Source organism: Phanerochaete carnosa (genome assembly GCF_000300595.1).
Source record: "Phanerochaete carnosa HHB-10118-sp unplaced genomic scaffold PHACAscaffold_5, whole genome shotgun sequence".
Classification (NCBI taxonomy): Eukaryota; Fungi; Basidiomycota; class Agaricomycetes; order Polyporales; family Phanerochaetaceae; genus Phanerochaete; species Phanerochaete carnosa.
The window spans coordinates 39,851-50,506 of record NW_006767632.1 but is presented as its reverse complement, the minus strand read 5'-3'; the positions used below and the strand labels follow the sequence as shown (position 1 = coordinate 50,506).

The following is a 10,656-nucleotide window of genomic DNA, read 5'->3' as shown; positions in this document are numbered from 1 at the left end:
GGCTAAGACATTGAGACATTGAATATTTGCCATTGATTCCACTTGAGTATAATTCATCTACTCAGGTGTCTGAGCCACACTGGTGCTTTAACCATGCCATTAGAATATACATATGTACAATAAGCAGAATCAATAGCAGATATTTAATATCTCAATGTCTTAGCCACACCAGTGTCTTAGCCATAACATCAAAATACACCTTTGTACAATTACATTCCATTACTTTAATACCTAATAATCAGCTAATATGACTTTGGGCAGCTAAGACTAAGGTGGAAAAGTGGTATTATAGGCCAATTCCAATCCAATGTTTGTAAGGTCTTATGCCTTAGTGGTATAGCGCGCTGTGGTTACTTTCAGGCTGCGGGTTTGATTCTTGCCCGCGCCATTTTTTGGGCTTTTCAGTGTCTTAGCCACTCATGGGCTTTCCAGTGTCTTAGCCACTCATGGGCGCTCCCGAGTGGCTAGTCCGGTGTAACTTAATAAGTTCCCGTGTCTAGGCCGCCGAACTGAATCAGCTCGTATGGCTTTCATTATTGTGAGTCTATCTTTTAGCAGCCAGTCTACAATGATAGCGAGCGTTTGTTTCTTGACATGGAATCAGCAATGCGCCACCGTCAACATGCAGACGACATACGCTCGGATCTCATTGGAGGACCTGCTGCAGTACGCCAAAGCTGACCTCGGCCTCGGCGCAGAACTAGACTATTGGCAGGACAAAGTTGGGAAGGTCCAGACCAACACAGGGACGTACGAGGCTATCGCAAAACGTACCTATCCGTTGTCCGCCCATACCCGCGAGGAGTCACCCTTGGTGAAGTTGGTGCTGCCATCATGCGCGACGCAAGCGACGTAGTCACTGTTATCAGGGACAATATCAGTCTCATGATGAACATTTATATTGTCGAGCCGGGCACTGCGCGCAAGGGTGGACAAGCCGGAATACTTCATTCCGGAAACTTTATACAAGGCTCTGAGCACAAGCCTTGGAAGTCAGCTTCCTCTATCTCATCTGTTACGCTTTCGTCCCCCGCGAAAGATGGTGTTGTCGGAACATGCGCCGGCGCATCAAAGCTCTTGGCGCCCAATCCCGGTCACCGGAGCCAAAAGCGCCCTTAGCGTCTCGGGACTCAGACCCTAACATAACCGGTGCGTCTTAGGAATAGCTATTAGGCCTTTCTCTGCCTAGCACTCACGCAGAAATCACGTATTCTACACGTCGGGTTGCCCAGAAACGCAATACTGTATCGGAACATCACCCACCACCTGGAAAAGCTGAAAGAAGTCGCCGGCCCATAGCTTGAATCCCTGTTTCTGTTTTCGCCAAGTTGGCCTCAAAATCTAACATCCGTGTTATAATGCGCTCTAGTGAACGCGCGAGCCAACGCTAGGTGACGCAGGGTGGCCCGGACGGCAAAGCAACTTCGATATCCCCAGCTCTGCTATGACAATGAGGCCACGTATAATAGTCTGCGTCGCTTAACACTCTTTGTCCCCCAGGAATCATACATCTGGGCCTCCGAGTCTCTGAAGGGAGCTGGGCGCCGAGTGTAGATTGTCGTCAAAGGCGGGGCGAACGGCAGGGTATTGCAGTTTTCTGCATTCTCCGTGTCGGAGTATATCAAGGTGTGCCCAAGGCTGCATGTTCCCTATCCTTCTCCCTCTGAAGCTTCCCTTCCTCTAGCGCGGTCATTATCTTGACCCATGAGCTCCCAGTATCAGAAACTGAAGCGATCCATTTCTCACGGCGTTGTCAAACAAATTACACCCTGCGTTGCGGTGGAGAGCACGCAGCTTTATATGAACGCTCCCTCTCCTGGGACCCTAACAATACCAATGCCGACATCTTTTGATACAAACTCTGACGGTTCCTCTATCGAGACCGCGGATGCGTCTGCGACGGTTCAGGTGGACCACCTGCCGGTGTTGGCGTCTGTCGTAAACTTCGACTTTTCGGTGCGTTGTGCCACGAACGGCTGAGCCGACGTTAGATCTGACGTTTTTGGACGTCTAAACAGCTTATTGACAAACCTATCTACAGCTGGCTAACCTCGAAAAGGCTGTGGTCGAGGACCACGCGCCAAAGCACACCCGTGAACTCGCGCCTCCGCCATACTACAAGTTCGATGAAGCGTCCTCTGTGCTGTTTCGCCGCGGGTCTACCGAGCAGGACCGTTCCTCAGGTGAATGCTACAAGTGTCAGGGTCCGATATTCGGCGGACGTATACATGAGTGCGCTCTATCAATAATTCTACACTGCTACGTATTAACATCAAATGCTGCAGGTGCTTGCCGAAGTACTGGGCCTATCGTTTGACTGCCTGCTGCCTGGCTTCCTGCTGCAAAAGCATCAATATCATCTAACAGTTACCTCGTCCGCATCGTATAGGGCTCCGTAGTATCGTGTTGTATTGCTGTACCTGTATATCATTTAATTCTTGCAACGCCTTCGCTGTGCACGTTGAGTCCACGTTCGCTATCCTATACGAAATTACAGTACGTTTCATATAATTTTTGGTCATGGCCAACTGAGGACCGCCTTTGCTGTCTAGGGTGGCCTCCATGAGGAGAGCTCTGCAGCGTCGATGTGTATGTTGATATCATGGCTCTGCAGAGCTATGCAAAGCAGAAACAGAGCAGAGAACGGATACAGGAGCGACCGTCGATCGTTGCACTGAGCAATAGACGTCAAGAGCCGCAAACCTCGGAAACCAAGATGCCTCGCGTCCTAGCCACGCCCACCGCGCGGCCAAGACAGTGCGGCACAGTTCAGTTCGTCCAGGGGCGCAAAACTTCGCACGAGGCGCACGAAGATGTTAAGGCTAGTGAAGCGGCGGTGAGACAGTTCAGGTTTTACGACAATCGGAAAACAGCGGCGCATTTCGAGTGGGACGGAGGCATCTGTATCCGGGAGCTGAGGCATGAAGGATGGTTCGGAGGGGATATTACTGGGTGCTTGCACATAGCGGACCCATCGATGTCGAAGGCGAGAGCCGGTGTTTGACAGTCCTCGCCATAATCGTGACCCAAGACGGAACTTTAGGCATTCTTGCACCTCCAGGTGTTGTGTCGCATAGGCGATGTTCTCAAACGATGGTTACCTGCGCATACCCGAGAAGGACGCGACGCCCTCGAGCGAGTGGGGAATGACAAGCCGTAAAGAGCAGCGGACGAATGTGCCCGCCAGCCGGTCCGTGTAGAATAAGGACGCGCGTGAGATTTATTTGTCGCCGCTTGTTCTTGAAACTATCGATGTCGTCCGCGACCACGCCCAATATCATGAGGAGCAGCTCAGATGGTAGCATTCTCGGCGTTGTCCAAGTCGGCCCCGGAGGCCAGATTCCGGAGCTGTCTAACGAGCCAAGCACATGAACGGTTGGCACACCTTGATAGTAGAATAAACCGGCACTCCCTCCCCAATGAGAGCATATATACAGATCGAACGATCTAGAGCGGCTCCACGACCATGACGATATCTCTTACGGAATGAAGTTGACGACAATACAAGTTAGCAACGGTTGATGACGCGTGACGACTGAAGCGAATGTAACAGGATGAATATGAAGAACACTATGTAAGCGAAGAGAGTACAATACTAGTGAACATGACGAGCGCGAAACCCATTGACAGCGCATTCCTAGCTTCGTTACGATCGTTCCAGTTGTTTTGCCACCCCTACTGCCTCCTCTCTCGCCTGCCCAAGCTGTGGATCCAAGTTATTGTTCGGGTCTATCTGCTCCGCCCCCTGCGACGGTCCCGCTGCTGCTGCTGCTGCTGCCGCGGCCGCGGCCGCCGCGAGCGTCGCGGCGCTCGCTGTGTTCGCCATCGCCTGCTGCTGGTCTGCACCCATCCGGAATGGCGATGGCGCAACTAGTGGGCGATGGAACCGGGCGCGAAAGTCGTTTGGGGACCCCTGTGCAGGTGGTGGCTCATGGACATATTGCTGGTGATTGACGGCGTTGATCGCTTGGTTAACGGCGTGAGTGGTCATAGCAGTATACTGGGAGACCGACCCGTCTGGTACATGCCCGCCGTCCGGTTTGTTCGCCGCGGCGGCGGCCGCGTTTTGTTGCGCGTAGTGCATACGCCGCTGCGAGGCGCGTCAGCCATGACACGAGGATATGAAACGTTAGGCGGCGTACCTGCTGATCCCAATGATCCCATGCTTGAGCAATAATTGGCTCAAGCGAGGCGAGCTCTTCGTTGCTCATGTTCAGTGTGCGAAGGAGATGCGCCTTGAGGAGAGGCGCGCAGGAGAAGGACAGGAGCAGGGTCGACGCGAACGTCTGCCCACCTAATGGCTGGCCCTGGGGGAACGGCGGTTCGTGCATATGGGGGTGCTGCGCATGTGCGTGTTGCTGCATGTCATGAATAATTGGCTGGTACTGGCCATCTGCGTTGAGACGATACTGGACCTCTTCGATGCCCGGGAGAAGCTCATTGCCCATATCGAGGCCAAGCTCCCTCAACTTCTTCTGCTTCACCAGCGCACGGTGTTTCCGTTGCCTTTCCCTCGCCGCCGCACGCACTTTCTCGCGGCGCGCGGCCTCTTCTGGTGTTATCTCTTCGCCCTTCTCCAGAGGCGCGAACTGCGGCTGCTCCGGCTCGGGGGCGGGCTCGTCGACAGGTGGCGGGGGTGGCTGCTGCACCTGCGACATGGCCAGCAACGTATTCAGCCCAGCCTGGCGGTCTCGCTCGCGCTTTCGCCGCTGTCTTTCAGCAGCTTTCTCTCGCTTGTTCCTCTGACTCTCCGTCTCGTTCTCGCGAGACCGTTTGCGGGAAGACGGCGGCGTTGTCGAGATAGGGGCTTGGTGTGGATCCATGATTCGTCTGCAATGAAGAAAACACGTCTATTCGTCGCCGTCGTCGTTGTCTGTGCACACGACGAACGTTACAGGGCCGTGACCGTGCGACGTGACGGCGGGGGGCGGGCGGGCGACGGTGTTGTGACCGGGGCCGTGACGGTTCGAGGACAAGATGGGACAAACAATGTCACACAAAGTTTTGTTATCCGTGGCGTGAGAAATATCTGCCTCATTCTCTTGGTAGTCGATTCCGTTTAGTACGGCTCGTATTTCCTGTCTATAGCCTTATCTCCACATACGCGCAGCTGTATATGCACTGACGATACATCAGCCTTTGAATATCTTTTGCTCGGACCCGCGTGCAACGGCCGTAACATGGATGTTGACGCATAGTTTTAGTGGTGGAAGTAGCGCACGACCGTAAAGAAGGTTATATGGTTATAGCAGATGGAACAAATTTCGAGCTCATAGTGCACTGCTCTAGTGATGCAGAGAGATCCGGCTTCACTTCACCCCCGCGACGGTGCCAGTGACCGCAGCTGACCGCAGAGCTTGCAGATGTGTTTCTTGAGTATCGAAGTGGTCTCTAGCAAAAGTGCATAGGTGCAATGATAGTACGCCGTGTCTGGCTGCCGTCGACCATAAACGGCTTCCTAGATGTGGGGCGAAGCGTATGAGAAAGACCGTCGGTAAAATGACGGTTATGGGCAGTCTGCGTCGTTGCTACCGTTATGCATGGTGGTAACAGCACACACTCTGGTGGTATGATACATAGCGTTTTACTTGACAGTCGAGAGGTATTGATGAAGGAGTTAAGTCGAGGAGGGCTTCGGCGGTGGTTCTGTAGGTGGTACACCCCACTCCGGCAGGCCGGCCGGTCGTGGAATGCGCTTGTTCTCCCAAACATCGTCCTGAGCAGCGCTGAGCCGCTGTACGGCTACGATCAGCGCAGGAATACTGTGGAGCGCAGTAGGACGCACGTAGTATTCTTCCCGAATATCGACCTTCCTCCTGTTCTTCGCGAGCCCAAGTTCCTGCTCTTTCGTCACCTACGCACGCCATGAGGCTCCGGACACTCAGAATATAACGGCTCCCATCCATACGTTCTGTATTTTCTGGTCTTGCAAGTCGTACCGCGTCTGGACGAAGCTTTGCATGCCAAACGAAGCACCAACTATGATGAGCACGAACGGGATACCGAACAGAGCCGGATGTTTCCGCAGAAGAACATGGGCAGAATTCGATTTCAGAGGATTGTTTTGAAACGTCGGCATACCATCCGAGGCCGCAGGGAAGAGTGCACGAGGATGGAAGTGGTAAGTGACTGAGTGTTGGTGACACAGTCGATTTGTGAGCGGTAAGCAACCGAGTAAGTACAACAGTAAGGAATAGATCAAGCTAGGTAATCGAATGTAAGAGGGTGAAATGAAGCAAGTAAGCAGTGACATAAGTGGACCTGTCGAGCGTTACCACTATAAATTGCGAATTGATCTGTTTTGATTCTAAAATGACTCCTCTATTTCACACCATCGTGTTGCGCTATTCGCTGGTAGCAATTCTCCTCCAAGAGAATCTTTACCAGTATGAGCGGTATGTCAGCCAGTTTGTCGAAATATTCTCAAGGCTGAACTTACGTTGCTTTGCGCAGTAACTGTTGTTCTCGGCGCCCAGTGGGGTGACGAGGGCAAGGGAAAGCTCGTAGACGTGCTTGCCGGCGAGGTCGACGTATGTGCCCGCTGTGCTGGAGGAAACAATGCAGGACACACCATCGTCGCACCTGTCGGACCTAACAACGTGAAGAAGACGTTCGCCTTCCACCTTCTTCCTAGCGGTGCGTGCTGCTTGTCGTGCATAATCTTTTTCGCGTGTTTAACGCGACAACAGGTCTCGTGAACCCAAAGTGCACTGGAATCATTGGAAACGGAGTCGTCGTTCACGTTCCTTCCTTCTTCGCCGAGCTTGATGCGCTCCAGGAGCAGGGTGAGCGCGTTCGAGAAGTCAGATGTGTATCTTGCCTTACCCCTCTTCTCAGGTCTTGACTGTGCTGGGCGGCTCTTCGTCTCTGATCGTGCGCACCTAGTCTTCGACTTCCACCAGATTGTCGATGGTTTGAAGGAAGTCGAACTCGGTGGCTCGAGGTATGCCTTCGCCCCCAAAGCATCCGTCCACGCGCTGACGTCTCGCCTAGTATTGGAACAACCAAGAAGGGCATTGGCCCGGCCTACTCCGCCAAGGCGTCGCGCTCTGGCCTCCGTGTTCACCATCTCTTCGATCATGAAACATTCGCCGCCAAATTCCGCAAGATCGTCGAGGGCAGATTTAAGCGCTATGGCTACTTCGAATATGACACCGAGGGCGAGATTGTCAGGTATAAGGTTCGTTTCCTTGCAAAGCTCTGACCATTGGCATGTGCTCAACTTGTGCTGCAGGCACTTGCCGAACGGCTGAGGCCGTATGTTGTCGACAGCGTTATCTATATCCATGAGGCAATTGGCGAAGGCAAGAAGATTCTGGTCGAGGGTGCAAATGCTCTGATGCTCGACATCGACTTTGGCACGTACCCCTTTGTCACCTCGTCTGCGACAACCATTGGTGGTGTCTGCACCGGTCTCGGCATCCCACCGAAGATGATAGGCACCACCATTGGCGTCATCAAGGCGTACACCACTCGCGTTGGCGGGGGGCCCTTCCCCACTGAGCAGCTTAATGTTTGTCCTTTTCTCCTAATGCTACTTGTACAGATCTAATGATTGCCTGGCAGGACATCGGCGTGCATCTGCAGGAAGTCGGACGTGAGTTCGGTGTCACTACTGGGCGCCGTCGCCGCTGTGGATGGCTCGACCTGGTCGTCATGAAGCATTCATGCCTCATCAACGGCTACGACAGCCTCAACCTTACCAAGCTCGATATCCTTGACGACCTCAAAGAGATCAAAGTCGCTGTCAAGTACCTCTTGGATGGCAAGGAGCTCCCTGGATTCCCCGGTATGTACTTCGCTCATTATATCTAGTGTGGCACTGACGATGGCCTAGCCGACCTTGGTGTACTCGAGAACGTTAAAGTTCAGTATGTCACCCTTCCCGGATGGCAGACTTCTATCGCCAACATTACCTCTTACGATGCACTCCCGGAGAACTGCAAGAAGTACATTGAGTTCATTGAAGAGTTCCTTGTTACCCCGATAGAATGGATCGGCGTTGGTCCCGGTAGAGAGAGCATGATTACGAAGGCAAAGACTTCATAGTCCTGCTGTAAAGTATGTAGAACATACAAACGAATGTAGAAGTGAGCTTCTCGCATCCCGGCGCAAATTCAGGGAATACTATGGCGGGAGCGAATGGTACAAATTGGCCAGTAGAGCGTGCCGGATTGACTCGCTCCTCACACCCCGAACCAGCCCCGAACTGTATGCGACATGTGGGTAGGAAATAATGCCGAGAGACAGCTTTATTTGTAACTTGAGTCTGCTGAGAGGCGGGCAGGTGACTGTTGACGTTTCTTGATAGACTTTAGCGCGTTCTCGGGGAATTGGAGTTATAAGAGTAGAACCAATGGGTGTAGTCTCTTCACGGTCGAGGGGGATAAGCAATGCGCTCATCATGAGATTCGTGGCCTATGCTCCGCAAGCCAATTGCCTGGGCACTGAGAATGGCTATCCAGCACTTTGAGCATATATAGCACGAAGGCATGGGGTGGCAAGGCTCAAGCTTCATAAATTTAGCACTGCTCAGAGACATGCAGACGTCAGCAAGAATCTACGTCGTCTGGAGCTTTCAAGCTTCCGAACCCGCAGCTCAAGCGAAGGCTCACTTGCGACACGCCAAAGGCTCGAGATCTCCGTCTGTAGTCGCGATTGGACTTAGATATCACTAGTTCACTCCGCGTCGGTAGTCCTCTTCCGAAATATCATGGACCTGCGAGATTACCAGCGACGCACTGGGCACGGCAGACTGGAGATTAGGAGAACGACGCAAACGGTACAGCAGATGATAGGTTTGATACTTGAACAGGTAAAAGGTCTGTACAATCGGACATCAAGGGTCCGACTGTGCTACCGACAAACTCAGACTAACTTAGTGTATGTGACGGATAATGCGCGTCTTTTAATCGATTTATTATCCATAACCAAGCCCCGTTGTTCGGCACTCTGACTGGTATGCGGCACAAGCGGCCGCAGGCAAGGATGTCGTTGAAGATGTGATGTGGGTGGCCCAGGTGAGGCTTCGACTTCAGCACCAGCACCTATTTCTAACACGACCAAGCGACCCGGAAAATCGATACAAGTCCGCAGTGCAAGCAACTCATCCTGTCACAGGTTCGTCCCGTCGACGTATCTACGCTCATGGCAAAACGTGCCCCGAAGATGACGGCAATCTCGATCATGCCTCATGCTGCCCAGCACACCACTCGCGCGATTGGGGCGCTCTATGCATGTCGTAGCGCCGTCGTGTTTGTATCAGGAACTCCCTAGGACGTGCAGGCAGATTGAACCTTGTACACTCCTATAAACAGCACAGCGTAAGTCCATTATCACTGGAAACTGTCAGTGGTGTACCTCGATAGGACAAGGAAGACCAATTCTGGGACACCCAGCACTCGGTGAACACATATTTCCCGTACGACATCTAGCGAGAGGTTATCTATACCTAAGTTCGGAATATAATGGCGATACGAACTCTACTACCAAAGGAATGAGCTGGTCGCATGCGAGAAGGTACCGGTATCATAACGACGGACCGCGTCGAATAAGGACAAAGCATTGATAGTATCTTCGCCGCGGAGTTGTACGAACCGAGGATGCGAGACGAGAAACACCTCTCGTAAGAGAGCAATGACGGCGCGGTCGTCGATCTCGAGAGCTTTGAATAGATCAGAGCTGTCCGAACATACCAAATCTTTCGCAATCCAAGTTCTAGGGCTGAGCTTCAAGCTGAACGATCTGAAAAAAGCCGCACCTGTACGAGCTCCTGCCTACGTCTCCGCACCCGAGAAATGCACTGCACATGATTTAAAGCGCATTTGCAGGGACCACGAACGGCTCCGAAGACTTCGCAACTGCGGAAGGAAGACATCGATGGTACGCAGCGAGAATACATGGGCCTCCTACTATTTCGACATAACTTAAGGTAAGCTGCACGCTGGCGTGGGAGTGATGTGCTTGTCCGAGTCGAGGGAGGCCACCGTGCCCTGTCATAGGTGCTGAGCGCTGAGCGCTGAGTATGTGCATGACGAACATGACGCGACAAAATTTTTATCAGACCAGGCTACAACCTCTCGGTTTGACTTGCAGGACTTACTGTACCTAATCTGCGGTGCTCTCTCCTTGTTACACGTACGATTGGAGGAGACGCAGAGGACATGGATAGGGCCTTTAAGTTAGCAGATCCGCGTTTCTTAGGCTCAAGCTTCGCCCTATCACCGCCCGAAGAGCCTGACGTACCAAGATAGTCACCGTCCTCAAGAGAGATGCAAACGGTACATACATCAGCAAAAAAATAGGTTGTAGGCCAACGATGGGTTGTTATGCAAGCGTCTAGCAGCCTGGTGGATGCTGGCAATGCAAGATCAGGCAATACCTTGCTGATATTGCATGGCCATTGATTGCCATGTCATCTCATGCCGGTATATCATTACAATTCGGGTCCCATACTGATAGAACTCGACATGCCATGACCTGGTCCCCCAGATTCTGGTTGTGATGTGACGTCACTGCGGCGAGACATGTCACCGCTGTCTTTCGCCTCCGGCCCCCTCTACGACAACTGCACAAGATTCCTTTGACCTCCCCTAAAGTCACATTTCCTTTTATGTCATGATACTTATGGACGGCCCTCGTCACCTCTCCATTCCT

At 52.6% G+C, this 10,656-nt stretch overlaps 4 protein-coding genes across 4 annotated transcripts; 2 read left to right on the top strand and 2 right to left on the bottom strand.

Moving 5' to 3' along the window:
- Window positions 1-1,268: 1,268 nt before the first annotated feature.
- On the top strand, window positions 1,269-2,364 carry PHACADRAFT_208484 (uncharacterized protein; the record flags this gene model as incomplete). The annotated part of the gene is made up of 4 exons (XM_007395228.1): window positions 1,269-1,626; window positions 1,685-1,956; window positions 2,042-2,232; window positions 2,286-2,364. The coding sequence occupies exons 2-4, from the start codon at window positions 1,705-1,707 to the stop codon at window positions 2,362-2,364; spliced, it is 522 nt and encodes a 173-aa protein (XP_007395290.1). The 5' UTR covers window positions 1,269-1,626; window positions 1,685-1,704.
- Window positions 2,365-3,646: 1,282 nt separating this feature from the next.
- On the bottom strand, window positions 3,647-4,658 carry PHACADRAFT_160899 (uncharacterized protein; the record flags this gene model as incomplete). The annotated part of the gene is made up of 2 exons (XM_007395227.1): window positions 3,647-4,090; window positions 4,143-4,658. The coding sequence occupies 2 exons, from the start codon at window positions 4,656-4,658 to the stop codon at window positions 3,647-3,649; spliced, it is 960 nt and encodes a 319-aa protein (XP_007395289.1).
- Window positions 4,659-5,617: 959 nt separating this feature from the next.
- On the bottom strand, window positions 5,618-6,079 carry PHACADRAFT_194964 (uncharacterized protein; the record flags this gene model as incomplete). The annotated part of the gene is made up of 3 exons (XM_007395226.1): window positions 5,618-5,734; window positions 5,786-5,854; window positions 5,909-6,079. 3 exons carry the CDS (start codon window positions 6,077-6,079, stop codon window positions 5,618-5,620), a joined length of 357 nt encoding a protein of 118 aa, XP_007395288.1.
- A 249-nt stretch (window positions 6,080-6,328) lies between these two features.
- PHACADRAFT_255169 (uncharacterized protein) lies at window positions 6,329-8,111 on the top strand. Its single transcript, XM_007395225.1, has 8 exons — window positions 6,329-6,395; window positions 6,454-6,636; window positions 6,690-6,785; window positions 6,838-6,943; window positions 6,994-7,180; window positions 7,235-7,513; window positions 7,567-7,789; window positions 7,838-8,111. Exons 1-8 carry the CDS (start codon window positions 6,389-6,391, stop codon window positions 8,047-8,049), a joined length of 1,293 nt encoding a protein of 430 aa, XP_007395287.1. The 5' UTR covers window positions 6,329-6,388; the 3' UTR covers window positions 8,050-8,111.
- The last annotated feature ends 2,545 nt before the right edge of the window (window positions 8,112-10,656 follow it).